The 15777-nt window shown below is 38.1% G+C and overlaps 1 protein-coding gene across 1 annotated transcript; it reads left to right on the top strand.

The window, feature by feature from the left end:
• The first annotated feature begins 2764 nt into the window (after window positions 1–2764).
• LOC137731530 (ammonium transporter 1 member 1) lies at window positions 2765–4536 on the top strand. Its single transcript, XM_088687077.1, is given in 1 exon segment — window positions 2765–4536. A coding segment is annotated over 1 exon segment (1518 nt). The 5' UTR covers window positions 2765–2892; the 3' UTR covers window positions 4411–4536.
• The last annotated feature ends 11241 nt before the right edge of the window (window positions 4537–15777 follow it).

Here is a 15777-nt window from a genome sequence, read left to right as displayed (position 1 = left end):
GGAAGTCTCTCCCTAAGTGTAAGCAGCCTCAAAACTCAGGAAGCATCACCTCTGCAACCTTAGTGTTTTCCATAACCTCCCTCTTAGCATCTCAACCATTAGAAGCATTGTTATTACCCTAGGAAGTCCAGATTACCCAACTGAGAACGTCATGTATCCATGCAAACTCTCTCTCTCTCTCTCTCTCTCTCTCTCTCTCTCACATGCTAAACTAATCAACTTCTAGCTTTCACACCATGCCTCACTTGAGCAAGCAATTATTTGTTTAATCATGCCATCTTTGAGTCATTGATCCAACTGGGTTAGTTAATTTTGTGTGCCTCGCCATTAGTTAATTTTGTGTGTCTCTCCATTAGTTTAGGATTTGGAGTCATGAGTATGGCAAATTCATGGCTCATTCGTTTGACAATTTGTGAGTTCGAGAGTTAGAGATCAATTTGGGAGAGAATACTCTGTTTGTTTGGATTCTCTACTTGTTTGGTTCAGGGTTGTAATTTGTGAGATTTGGGTGATGAGAGTTAAGACACTCATTTTTCATCTCCGTTTGTTCGGTGAGAGTCAATAAATGATTAGGAACGTTTAAGATATGTGTATGAATGAGAAATGCCTCATGAATTTAACTTTTTTAGATTATATTCTCTTAGTTACATATTCATTTGACTTATTGTTTAAGTGTACAACATTTAATGAGACAGCTTTAGCATATAACATTTAATGAGATGACCTTAAATAATATTTTTATCCTTAGATTAAACTAGATTAGTTAATATATGAAATGTCCGTAACGTATCATTTCATGATTAACTTATGTTCAGAATGATGATACATATTCACATGTTATCAATATAAGCAACTTGAGATTATTTGTGACATCCCACATCGCCCAGGGGAGTGATCCTTAAATGTATATTCTCATCTCTACCTAGCACGAGGCCTTTTGGGAGCTCACTGGCTTCGGGTTCCGTAGGAACTCCGAAGTTAAGCGAGAAGGGGGCTAGAGCAATCCCATGATGGGTGACCCACTAGGAAGTTGCTCGTGAGTTCCCAAAAACAAAACCGTGAGGGAATGGTAAGCCCAAAGCGGACAATATCGTGCTATGGTGGAGTCGTGCCCGGGAAGTGGTCCCCCCTGGGGCGGGATGTGACAGTTTGGTATCAGAGCCTAACCCTGGTTGTGGTGTGTCGACGAGGACGTCAGGCCCGTAAGGGGGGTGGATTGTGACATCCCACATCGCCCAGGGGAGTGATCCTTATATGTATATTGGATTGTGACATCCCACATTGCCCAGAGGACTGATCCTTAAATGTATATTCTCATCTCTACCTAGCACGAGACCTTTTGGGAGCTCACTGACTTCGGGTTCCGTAGGAACTCCGATGTTAAGCGAGAAAGGGGCTAGAGCAATCCCATGATGGGTGACCCACTAGGAAGTTGCTCGTGAGTTCCCAAAAAGCCTCGTGCTAGGTAGAGATGAGAATATACATTTAAGGATCACTCCCCTGGGCGATGTGGGATGTCACAATCCACCCCCTTAGGGGCCCGACGTCCTCGTCAGCACACATGCGGCCAGGGTTAGGCTCTGATACCAAATTGTCACATCCTGGCCCGGGACGGATCACTTCCCGAGCCTACTCCACCACCGTACCACGATATTTGTCCACTTTGGGCTTACCATTCCCTCACGCTTTTGTTTTTGGGAACTCACGAGCAACTTCCCAGTGGGTCACCCATCATGGGATTTCTCTAGCCCCCTTCTCTCTTAACTTCGGAGTTCCTACGGAACCCGAAGCCAATGAGCTCCTAAAAGGCCTCGTGCTAGGTAGAGATGAGAATATACATTTAAGGATCACTCCCCTAGGCGATGCGGGATGTCACATTATTGACCTCATCATTATACATGCTTTTTACGCTGAACCACGTTAATATGTTGTGTTTTTATTTTAAGATTGTTTGTTTCTTCGCTTTCACTTATAACGCTGATATCTCTGAATGTATCGCACTTGAAAACTCATTTTTCATCTTCTCTAGTCACTTAAACCAACCCATAAGTAATTCCGTTGCATATTTCGTCCTACTCCCAAATAATTAATTATGTTGATCAAGCTTATATGCTTTTTATTTTCTATTGATAAAATACGATTAGCATGTGGAAAACCGATAGAATCAAAACACAGGTCCCAATTAACTTCGTATGCTTTACATTTTTTAAACAATAATGTTATTCTTACCATAATTTTATACCATATTTCTTTATCATCTTAGGTGGCAAATGAGTTGGATAACCACATCATCTAAATTAATTAGCATTTAATCAATAATTAATAAAAATATTTATTAATTAAATGATGATTGTGGTATACGAAGAGTCTTATTCTTCCACCTAAGATTATTTAAGTATTTTAATTAATAAAAAGATTAAAATTAAATAATGTAACTTGTCTAACTCATCTACCACTTAATATGGTAAAGAAATATAATATAAAATAACATTACTTTTTTCTAAATTAACAACAAAAAGTTAACCGCCATAAAGTAATTATTACCTCCAAAAAAAAAAAGATTAATTAAGCTCAGCTACTAATTAATTTCGGTAAAACCCAGAAGAGAGATTCATTAATCAGCTGCGGCGGATCAGAGTCCAAAAAGTCATCAAATCGTGTATGACCACCGCACGAGTTAGAGTCTTAGACGTCACCCCACACTACTCCAAGAAAAGTGAAACCTCCAAGTCAAAACACACTCTCTCTCCTACCCTTACCCCCGCCCCCCCCCCCCCCCCCCCCCAATATTTATACCGTACAACAAATATCCGACGCCAACTACACTTCTACAGGGAGCAGACTACTCCAACTTCACCTCTCTCTCCCTTCCTTCTCTCGCTTACTGCTCCAATGGCGACGTGGGCAACACTAGACTGCTCGGCCACCCAGCTGGCCGACCTCCTGGGGCCCAACTCCACCGGCGCAGCTCACTTCATCTGCGACCAAATCGCCGGCGTCTCCACCAAGCTCTCCGACACCGCCTACGCCGTCGACACCACCTACCTCCTCTTCTCCGCTTACCTTGTCTTCTCAATGCAGCTCGGGTTCGCCATGCTCTGTGCTGGCTCCGTCCGCGCAAAGAACACCATGAACATCATGCTCACCAACGTCCTCGACGCTGCCGCCGGCGGCCTCTTCTACTACCTCTTCGGCTTCGCATTCGCCTTCGGCGGCCCCTCCAACGGCTTCATCGGCCACCACTTCTTCGGCCTCAGCAAAGTCCCCTCAGCAACCGGTTTCGACTACAGCCACTTCCTCTACCAGTGGGCCTTTGCCATCGCCGCCGCTGGAATCACCAGCGGATCCATTGCCGAGAGGACTCAGTTCGTCGCCTACCTCATCTACTCATCCTTCCTCACCGGCTTCGTCTACCCGGTCGTCTCGCACTGGTTCTGGTCAGTCGACGGCTGGGCTAGCGCCGGAAATACCGAAAACCTCTTATTCGGAACCGGAGTCATCGATTTTGCCGGGTCGGGTGTGGTCCATATGGTCGGAGGCATCGCTGGTCTCTGGGGAGCTTTCATCGAAGGCCCCCGAATGGGTCGGTTCGACCACTCCGGCCGCGCCGTCGCTCTCCGCGGACATAGCGCTTCTCTCGTTGTTCTCGGCACGTTTTTACTCTGGTTCGGATGGTACGGGTTCAACCCGGGTTAGTTTACCAAGATCCTGAGTCCCTACGGGTCATCCGGATCCTATTACGGGATGTGGTCAGCCGTGGGTCGGACCGCCGTCACCACAACTCTAGCCGGATGCACCGCCGCTCTCACCACTCTCTTCGGAAAAAGAATCCTATCCGGTCACTGGAACGTAACGGACGTTTGTAACGGTCTTCTGGGCGGATTCGCGGCGATAACGGCGGGATGCTCTGTTGTCGAACCGTGGGCGGCGATAGTATGCGGATTCGTCGCCGCTATCGTTTTGATCTCGTGCAACAAATTGGCGGAGAAGTTGAAATACGACGACCCGCTGGAGGCGGCGCAGCTTCACGGTGGGTGCGGCGCGTGGGGGATTATTTTTACGGCGCTGTTTGCGACGGAGAAGTACGTGAACGAGGTGTATCCGGGAAAAGAGGGGCGGCCTTACGGGTTGTTTATGGGGGGCGGAGGGAAGCTGCTGGGGGCCCACTTGATCCAGATAGTGGTGATTATTGGGTGGGTGAGCGCTACGATGGGGCCCTTGTTCTTTGTGCTGCACAAGCTGAAGCTGTTGAGGATCTCGGCTGAGGACGAAATGGCGGGTATGGATCTGACCCGGCACGGCGGGTTTGCTTACGTGTACCACGACGATGAGGACTCGGAGAAGCCTAACGTGATTCAGCTTAGAAAAGTAGTCGAACCGAATACTTCGTCCACGCCCCCGTCTGTTTAGATAGAATCTAATTTCCGTATTAAATTTTATGTTTTTTAAAAATGTTATTATTATTATCGGTAAGATTTTGTATTCCGAAAGATGTGATTCTAATCCCCGTAACAATAGATCGAATTCTCCATGGTATTTTGAATCTCCCTTCAATCACACTTCAATTACCAGTTTAAAATCTCCCCCCCCCACACAGACATATCTTAGAAACCCCGATTCCGACCAATCATCAAGGCACTTCTACGATCGTCAACAGGATTTTGATTCACCATTGAGCCATCAAAATGTTATTATTTCATCTTTACACCAAAGTTGGTCCAAGCAAATCTAAAAGTGAAAGTGAACATGTTTGGAATCCGCTTCGGATTTCTTCCACCAAAGCTACCGGATTAAGTGATCCGGGCCCTTGAAATTTGATTCAACAGCTAAAAATAAAGATCCCTTTAAAAGTTATAATAACTTTAGTCGTTGAATTAAATTTCAAGAATTCGAATCACTTGATCCGGTGACCTTGGTAGAAGAGATCACTTAATCCGGTGATCTTAGTGATTTCATATTATCATGGGGGTTGTGCTGATTTTGTTATTTGTATGCTTCCATCCGCAGAAAAATACGAGTGCTTTGTCGTAGTTAGAATTGGCTTCTTTGGTTGAAGCATCGAAGAAGTTGGAGCCCTTGAGATAAGCTATTTGTGCATAGCTTGCTTCAGCATAGGAATAAGAATGTCAGGCTTCTAATGGCCAGTTGTGTCACTGAAATGTTTTAGCTTCTAATGGCCCCTTGTGCATAACTTGACCATGTTTGATTTCACTGTGCGTTCATGATTCGAAAGATGCTTACACTCCTAGTTTGTTTCAGAACATTTTTAAATTCGTTATTAGCACTTTCGTGGAGCTAGTTGAACATGCTCTATTTTTATGTTTTACCAAGTTATAAGTATCTGAGATTAGTGTCTCTGAATTGTTTAAGTGCAATTTGACCTTCTCTTTTGATTTTCTTTTTCTGGGTAATAAATTTCAACAATAACAAGTAAACCAATTGGAATTTAGCGTGCTTGAGTTTCTGTGGTATAATTTTTATTGTCACTGATTAGTTAGCCATGAAATTATGATTTGATAATTGGTGCTGTGTGTATATAGGTTAATCATTTGATGGTTAGGGTTTAATTATGGTGTGTGTGTGTGTAGATTAATTGTGGTGTGTGTACACATTGGACTGTCAGTAGAAATTTTAACAAAGTTTTGAAGGCCTTGAACACAATAACACCAGAGATGATGGCCAAACATGGATTAGCAGTGCCATTTAGAATAAGGGAAAATACGAGATTTTACCCTTACTTGAAGGTACGTATAGTGCGTTGTTTTTTTTTTTTTTTTTTGCATCATTCTAATTTATTCCAAATGATAAACTTAACACTCTTTTAGGATTGTATTGGAGCTATTGATGGCACACATATCCCAGCATCAATGTACAAATACGATGTAAGCAATTATCGTAATCGTAAAGGTGTCATATCACAAAATGTATTAGCTGCTTGTAACTTTGATTTGGAATTCATGTACGTCCTTAGTGGTGGGAAGGATCGGCTCGTGATTTAAGAGTACTAAATGATGCTTTGACAAGAAGGAATGGACTTAAAGTGCCACAAGGTATCAAATTATTATTTATAATTTTTTTATTATTTAATTTCTCACTAATCCATTGAGTTGCATACTAAAATATATATTATTAGGTAAATTTTTCATAGTAGATTGTGGATTTCCAAATAAACGTCAGTTCTTAGCTCCTTATCGAGGAATCCGATATCATCTCCAAGAGTATAGTGGTTTGGGTCGTGAGCCTAGAAACGAAAAAGAGTTGTTCAATCTTCATCATGTTTCTTTAAGAAATGTCGTCGAGAGGATATTTGGTATTTTAAAATCACAATTCTCGATTTTAAGGATTGCACCTCCATTTCCATATGCAACACAAGAGAAGGTAATATTAGCTTGTGCAGCAGTGCACAATTTTCTTTGCAAGGAGTGTAGATCAGATGATTTTCCTGTTGAACCAAATGATGAATCTTCTTCGTTTCCACCATTGTCAGTTTCTGAAGGGGATCTTGACCAAGACTTTCAAACACAAGAACAACAACGGAATATTGCTAATGAATGGAGATATAATATAGCTTTGGACATGTGGAGAGATGCCCATAATGGTAACAATGTGAAGGGAGGATAATGAGTCCCAAATAATTCTAGTGTGGTAATGATGAATTTCTAATGATGCTTTTATAATGTTAGGTTTTGTGGCTGCGTTTGAGAAAGCAAAAAAGAAAGAAGAAAATATTTCTCGTAATGATGAATTTCTGATTAATATAAGGTTTTGTGGCTGTGTTTGAAACTTGGAATTTGGAATTTCATCTGATTGCTTAGCTACTACGATTACATTATTATTCTATGTATTTGAGTTCATGATTGTGCTTGCTAACACTTTAAATTTATTGTTAATGGATCTCCTTTGATTCAAGACGTGTATGTTTCTTGTGCATTATTTCATTTTATGTTATAAGATTCAATTAATAAATCCTAAAAGATCCACGAAAGAAATCCGTATATAATTGAGAATCTTTTAAAATCCTTTGAAATCTGTCACATTAAAAAAGTCTATTAAAACTCCGTGAAATCCAAATTGACTACACCCCTTAATTGATTTGTAGAGATTTCATGTAAAAATTTGATTCAATTCCCTCAAAATCTCATGGGGAGAGGTGAAATTTGTAGATGCTAAAAATACATTACGAAATCTCTCCAATTCCCTCTAATTCCTTAACTTTTTCAAATTCTTTAAAATCAAATTCTAATTGAATGCACCTGGAATGTTATAAACTTCTTTAAAATCTTAATTGAATACATCCAAATTTCTAAGGATTTTAATAAATTATCTTAAAATCCTGATTGAATACATATTGAATTTTAGAGAATAACTTAAAATCTTAATCGAATACCTCTAAATTCATTAAAAGAATTAAAATCCCTCGAACTGAATACACCCCAAGTCTCACTCGTTCGGACTCTTAGTGAGATCCCCCGAAAAATGGCAGACTAACTATGACCGCTCGTCCTCATCTGTTGTCTGCTTCGCACCTCCTCTGAAACTAACATGCTTCTCTCAAAGATGCCTAGAAAACCAACCTAACACCAACCTGTAAGATTTTACCATGTGTGTGAGTTTGCCACATCATTTTATCTGTATTATATTAAATAAGAAATAGAATTATACATGTATTAGGAGATAAATAATATAATTATTTATATCAAAATTGATTGGGAATAGAACTCTGAGGGAGTGGTTTACGCCACTCACATAATGGGATGACAGTTTTCCTTAATAGGAGGAAACTGTCAACAGTTGGATAAATATATGGATTTGGTCTCTCCTCTCACGATTATGTTCATTAAGAAGTTTTCCCTATTGAAACTGAACACCAATTGCCAGAGAGGAGAAGGCTAATTCAAGAACCATTTACTATGAATTCATCAAGTAAGTTTTACAGATTGTTTCTATAGAGTCAATGCTGTATTTGATTGTGATGTTAATTGTAGTTCCTTGTATTTAATTGGTTTAGATTCTTTATTTGGAAATGCCAACATGTGGTATCAGAGCCACCAGTTAAATCATGAACTCAATTATTTTGACTTAAAGAATATAAAGCTGAAACGGTGCCGTTTGTCTTTTGGGTATAAAACTTCACTTTTCTTCCGCTGTTCTGGGTATAACAATGAACTCCTTCTCTTCAATTCTTATATGGCGGCTGTTCAATTTTTTTTCTTTTCTGATCTTGATATTTGAGATTGATCTCAATTTTATCAACTCTACTTTTCGTCTTATATTAAAGGTATGGACCTTAATTTAGTTTTCTGCCATTTCGATCATTATTTCATCAAAATTCTATAATCTTGTCTAATTAAATCAGATAAAGTTTACATTTTGTTTAAAATTATTACTGTAATCGTTTATTTTGAGTTCGTTTTCGATTATGGTTATAGTTGTGAACCTTGTCTGAATCATATTAGAATTCATTGGAAATCAAATTTCGTTGAATTGATTTGTCTGATGGCCTTCTGTAAATTTTTTTTTTTTGTTTTTTGTCAATATCTTGGATCGACAAAATATGAATTCTGGGTTGGTTTTATTAAGATGTTCAATTTGCTACCAAAGTGGTTTATTTGAAATTTTGCTCTTAAGAAATCAAGTTTCGTTTAACCAGATTATGGTTTATGAACTGTAACAAGTAAAATTAGCCTCCAAAGGGGTGTTTTTGCTGGGATTAGTCATAAGCTAATGTATAGTGAGCAATGGAAAACTTGGATTATGTATTGTTCTTCTTGCCTAAAGGTGTGGATGGACATAATTTCTGGTGCTTTATTCTTGGCTATGCAAATGTTTGAATGTTCATCTAAATATATAGAATGGTTTCTTGCCCAAAGGTGTAACCAGTTTCTATAGTTGAATATGGAGAAAGCTTGTTCAACTTTCTTGTCATAGATATTATGAAATTCAAACACTTACGAAATTCTGAACAACTTTCAGGTCTCAATATTCTGAATCTCATCAATATTGAGAAATTAAATGGGAACAACTTCAAAACATGGAAGCAGCAAATTGACATGAATCTGGGACTTTTGGAGTTTGCGATTGCTTTCAAGCAGCCTAAGCCACATGCCTTGACTACCGAGAGTACAAAAGAACAGAAAGATGCATTTGAAAAATGGGAAAGAGCAAATGAAATGTCCCTGCTTATTATGCAAAGTGCTATGGAGGAACATATTAGAGGAGGCATACCTTCATGTGATTTGGCTAAGGATTATTTGACAGCTATTGAGGAAAAATACAAGAGGTCAGATAAAGTGGAGGCAGGGTCTTATTTATCCTCTCTCACTTCTGCCAAGTTTGATGGGATTGGGAGCATCAGAGAACACCTACTCAAGCTTGTCAATATTGCCAACAAGCTGAACAATTTGGATGTGCCGATTTCTGAGCAATTTCTAGTGCACATGGCACTTGGTTCTTTATCAGCTGAATATGAACAGGTCAAAATCAACTACAACACACAAAAGGAATCCTGGAGTGTTAATGAACTGATTGCAATCTGTTGTCAAGAGGAAGAAAGGCTCAAGAAAGGCAAGGAAGAAGCTGTCAACCTTGTGAATATGGGAAAAGGGAAGAAAGCTGCTGCATTCAACAAATTTGGAAATGCTGGGAACTTTCCAATCAAATCTGTAAAATTCAAAGCAGGTTCTTCTTCTGGAACTAAAAAGGGTGCTCAAAACTTTGGTGTCTTTGCTAAAAATGTTCCTTCCTCTAATCTGAAAGTGAGTAAAGATTGTGTCAAAAAATGTCATTTTTGTCAGTCAACTGAACATCTTAGAAGAGATTGTGCTGGTTTTAAGGCTTGGTTGATTAAGAAAGGTATCAAAATTGTTGATGTTTTTGTTACTGTTGAATCAAATTTAGTTTTTGTACCTCAAAATTCATGGTGGTTTGATACTGGTTGCACTGTCCATATCACTAATTCATTGCAGGGATTCAAAAGCCAGAGGGAACCAAGTAGAGAGGCCTACAGAGTGTTTGTTGGAAATGGGACAAAAGTAGATGTCGAGTCTGTTGGAAGTATCAAATTAGAGTTGTCTTCTGGTTTTATTTTAACTTTGAACAATGTCTTATATGTACCTTCTATGAGAAGGAATTTATTTTCAGTTTCTAAGTTTGTAATGGATGGTTTTTCTTTTATCGGAGATAATGAAAGCATCAGACTTTTTCATAAGAACCAATTTGATAATTTACTTGGTTATGCTTTTCCAAATGGGGATTTATGGCAGCTTCAATGTACTTATGTTCAAGAATGTTTCAATATTGAAAATTCTGCTCCTAAGAGAGTGCTCTCTAATGATAAGTCATCTATGCTTCGGCATAGGAGATTGGGGCATATCTCCAAGGATAGAATGAAACGTTTAATGAAATCTAGTATGCTGCCAGAATTGGATTTTACTGATTTAGAGTCATGCATTGATTGTTTTAAAGGCAAAACCACAAATACTAAGAAGCTAGGTTCAATTAGAAGCAGTAACTTATTAGAAATAATACACACAGATGTTTGTGGCCCATTTCCAGCAAAGACTATCTGTGGTAATCTCTATTTTGTTCTATTTATTGATGATTTTTCACGGTTCACTTATCTTTATTTAATTTCTGAAGAGTCTCAAGTTTTCAATTGTTTTAAAGTCTTTAAACTGGAAGTTGAAAAACAATTAGAAAAGTCTATTAAAGTTGTTAGGTCAGATAGAGGAGGGGAATTTTTTGGCAGGTACACAGAAAGTGGGCAACAAAAGGGACCTTTTGCCTTGTTTCTCCAACAACAAGGGATAGTGGCACAATATACAACTCCGGGAACCCCACATCAAAATGGAGTAGCTGAGAGGAGAAATAGAACGTTGAAAGACATGGTAAGAAGCATGCTATCTCATTCTCAATTGCCAGAATTCTTATGGGGAGAAGCTATAAAGACTGCCAACTATATTCTTAATCGTGTTCCTAGCAAATCTGTTCACTCTACTCCATTTGAAATCTGGACAAGCAGGAAACCAAGCTTAGCTCATTTTCACACTTGGGGTTGTAGAGCAGAAGCACGACTTTATAATCCTAATGAAAGGAAGCTTGATCCAAGAACGACCAGTTGTTATTTCGTGGGTTATTCAGAGAAGTCAAAGGGATTTAAATTCTATTGTCCTCATTCTCATACTCGAATTTCTGAGACAAATAATGCAAAGTTCATTGAGGATTTCAATACACTCCACTGTCAATCCAAGAATTCATATGTTTTTGAGGAAATTGATGAAACACAAGGGCCATCTTCCAGCAATACCATATCTCTGCCTATTTCCATGCAAAGTGTAGCTTTTGAGAATCAGGTTACATCCACTCAACAAACTGAAATCAATGTAGTTCCACCTCAGATTGCTGATATGCAACCATTACAGCCACAAGAAGAAAACATAGTAACTGCACCAGTTCTGAGAAAGTCTCAAAGACCAAGAAAGTCAGCAATGTCTGATGACTATTTGGTTTACTTACAGGAAGTCGAATATGATTTGGGAGATGATGATGATCCTACTTCTTTTCAACAAGCTATGCAAAGTGATAAAGCTGCCTTTTGGCTTACAGCTATGGAAGATGAATTGGCATCTATGCAGAAAAACAAGGTGTGGTCCTTAGAAACTCCTAATCCTACAATTAAGCCTATAGGATGTAAATGGGTTTTTAAGACCAAACGTGACTCACAAGGAAGAATTGAGAGGCACAAGGCCAGACTTGTAGCCAAGGGGTTTACTCAGAAAGAGGGTTTGGATTATAATGAGACTTTTTCACCAGTTTCTACAAAAGATTCTTTAAGAATAATTATGGCTCTTACAGCTCATTTTGATCTTCACTTGCATCAAATGGACGTGAAAACTGCTTTTCTCAATGGCAGCTTGGATGAAGATATTTATATGGTTCAACCACCTGGATTTGTTGAAAGGGGGAAAGAAAATCTGGTATGTAAACTGAACAAATCTATTTACGGTCTCAAGCAGGCTTCGAGACAGTGGTATCTCAAATTTGATAACGTGGTTTCTTCTTCTGGTTTTGTCGAAAATAAAATTGATAATTGTATCTACATGAAGATGGTGAAATCCAATTTCATTTTTCTTGTTCTTTATGTGGATGACATATTGCTTGCTAGCTCAGATTTTCAGTTATTGCAAGAGACAAAAAGCATGTTAGCCAACAATTTTGATATGAAAGATTTGGGAGAGGCTAATTATGTTTTGGGCATCGAAATAGTCAGAGATAGAGCGAAAAGAGTATTGGGATTGTCTCAACAAAACTATATAAACAAAGTTCTAAGGAGATTCAATATGGAAGCATGTTCTGGTGGTGATGTTCCTATTGGCAAGGGAGACAAATTTTCGGTTAATCAGTGTCCCAAAACAGATTATGAAATCGAAACCATGAAGGATAAGCCTTATGCCTCATTGGTTGGAAGTGTCATGTATGCTCAGGTATGTACTCGACCAGATTTGGCCTTTGCAGTAAGTGTGTTGGGAAGATTTCAACAAAATCCAGGTGTCTCTCATTGGAATTCAGCCAAAAAGATTTTGAGGTATCTGCAGAAAACCAAGTCTTACATGCTGATATATAATCATGTAGATTCCCTTGATTTAGTGTGTTATAGTGATGCTGATTTGGGTGGAGATATTGACGATCGTATGTTAACAAGTGGATACATTTTTCTCTTGGCAAATGGTGCTGTTTCATGGAAGAGCCAGAAACAAAAGACTCGAGCAGTATCAACCATGGAGTCTGAGTATATTGGATGCTTTGAAGTTGTTAGACATTCTAACTGGCTTAGGAATATGATCTTGGATATGAAAATTGTCAAAAACATAGAACGACCATTGAAGCTATATTGTGACAATAGCTCAACTGTTTTCTTTGCTAAGAACAACAAGCGTTCTGAAGCTTCAAGGCTTATTGACATCAAGTATTTGGTGGTTCAAGACAAGGTCAGAGATAAGGTCATTGACATAGAGCACATTAGTACTCATAATATGATTGCAGACCCTTTGACGAAGGCAGTGAACGTTACAACCTTCCAGAGGTTGGTGCCAAAGATGGGCCTACATGCATCTCTTGATCTAGTTTGAATGTGGGAGAAAGGTACTGTTTTCTCTTTTTGTTTCAACTCTTCATGTTGTTAACTAGACAGTGGACTTATCTGTGTTATAGATGAGTTTTATTTCTTGTAAGCAAATTACATTATGTTGGTAATTTCTTATGGAGTAATTTTCATTTGGACCTAGTATTGTTGATTGTGTTTTGCAAAACTATTAAGAAATTTTGGAATGTCTATGACATTAAAAGGACCAAAATGTGGGAGCTTTATTGGTACCAAAGTTTTCACACATCGATTCCCTAATTACAATGATGACACTTGATATGATTACTAAGTGATTGTAGAGTGCTGGTACAAGAATGGTTGTGTCAAGTTTTCTATAGTCCTGTAATTGTATTGATGTGGAGAGTTATTGAAAATTCTGGTATACATGAGTATGATTCCATGATCACTATTGCCTTATTGGATGTAATACTATTTCGGAAATGATGAGGCTGCACTCATGTGGGAGAATGTAAGATTTTACCATGTGTGTGAGTTTGCCACATCATTTTATCTGTATTATATTAAATAAGAAATAGAATTATACATGTATTAGGAGATAAATAATATAATTATTTATATCAAAATTGATTGGGAATAGAACTCTGAGGGAGTGGTTTACGCCACTCACATAATGGGATGACAGTTTTCCTTAATAGGAGGAAACTGTCAACAGTTGGATAGATATATGGATTTGGTCTCTCCTCTCACGATTATGTTCATTAAGAAGTTTTCCCTATTGAAACTGAACACCAATTGCCAGAGAGGAGAAGGCTAATTCAAGAACCATTTACTATGAATTCATCAAGTAAGTTTTACAGATTGTTTCTATAGAGTCAATGCTGTATTTGATTGTGATGTTAATTGTAGTTCCTTGTATTTAATTGGTTTAGATTCTTTATTTGGAAATGCCAACACAACCCGCATGAATCTAATCTCAAATATGCCAGCAGCATCGGAAATGCTTTAATCGACCAAAGGACCTCAAAAATCCCAAAAAACCAACAAATTTTCACCATCGATTACCCTATAAATTCCTACAGGTTGTCCCCAGAAGCTTCGATTTCAGCATCCAAAATGCTCGAATTAATTGCAAAAACCAAGTTCAAACCAAGATCAACCAAGTTGCCCAAATCAACATCATTGTCCAAATCAACCTCAGCACCAACTCCGAAACAAGGCCCTTGGCATTTCTCTAAATCTGGCTGCAAAATGAAGAATTGATCTAGGTTTTTCACAAAAAGGTGATTTGAGCTTTTGAGAGAGAGAGAGAGAGAGGATGGTGGTTGGAGTGCTTGTAGTTGTATCATTGAAGAAGAAGACCAGAGGAAATTTAAATTATTTCAAAAATTATAATTTTATTCTATAAATACCACGTTCTTCCACTTGAGGATGGTGGTTGGAGTGCTTGTAGTTGTATCATTGAAGAAGAAGACCAGAGGAAATTTAAATTATTTCAAAAATTATAATTTTATTCTATAAATACCACGTTCTTCCACTTGACATTACTTTTCGATATTTTCAATACTTTCAACTAATCTTTTATTATTATTATTATCCAAAATTAAAATAAAGTTATCTTTTATTATTTTATAAAATAAAAAAATACTAATATTTTAATACAAATTGTTTGGAATATTCAATTTAGGGATGGAGATACACTTGGACAATAAAGCTGCGTTTGTTGCACCAGACTATCTTGGACTGAACTAACTTTAGGGACTAAGTTGGACTGCTTCGCTTGGACTAAGCAAGATAAGATTAGTGAAGTGTTTGGTGCAGTGTCTTGACTAAAGTTTGGACTAAAATATTTTGCTATTTTTTATTCACTTTTACAATTTTTAATCCACTATTGCCATTTTTTTTATTTCATTCTAGTATCATCTAGTCCTTCTTATTTTAATCCACTTTTGCCATTTTTTAGTCCATTCCATTATCCTCTGTGTCTGACGTCACGATGACGTTAGCCTTGCATCACATAGCCTAGGCGTTGGACTAGTAGATTATTATCTGACTTCTCCATCGAGCTCGCCTTGAGCCCAATTACCTGAGTGGGCTGGAGTGTTTTGGGGAAGTAGCGCTATGGGAAGTGGGGGAACGGGGGAGTGGATTGAGTTACCTATCCCCAAGGCAACGGTGGAGTTGCTCTCAATGGAAGTTGGAGAAAAGAAAATATGTTGAGTGAGATCATAGTTATGTCATAGGATTACACAAGATATGATATTTGATTGTCAACCTTGCATAACCCCAATTAATCAATCTTTAGAATCAGCTCGCAGGGGTTTACGGCTGGTCGATCGCTCATGGCTAGTTAATCGTAATGCCAAACGTCAACTTCTTACGAGATGCTTGTATTTGAAGTTCTAGGTTCGATTTTTCCTTCTTTTAGTATATGTATGTACTGAATGTCTCTGTATATAAATTAAATGTCAACCGTTCATAAACTAAACCGCATTAAACTAATTGAAAAATGAAAACCAATGAAGGACAACTTTGTCTTGTAATAAGTCATTAAACTAACAAAAAGAAGTTTTGATGAATGTTTGTGACAAAACATAAAGTATATATATAATTAAAGGTCAAGAACACACACAATTAACTAATTGAATTAAATTATGGTATGAGTTTGGTCTCATAAA

The sequence above is a fragment of the Pyrus communis genome, chromosome 16 (genome assembly GCF_041283825.1).
Source record: "Pyrus communis isolate YQ-2024b chromosome 16, ASM4128382v1, whole genome shotgun sequence".
NCBI classification, from domain to species: Eukaryota; Viridiplantae; Streptophyta; class Magnoliopsida; order Rosales; family Rosaceae; genus Pyrus; species Pyrus communis.
Note: the sequence above shows the minus strand (reverse complement) of the source record. Positions and strands in the feature narration are given on the sequence as shown.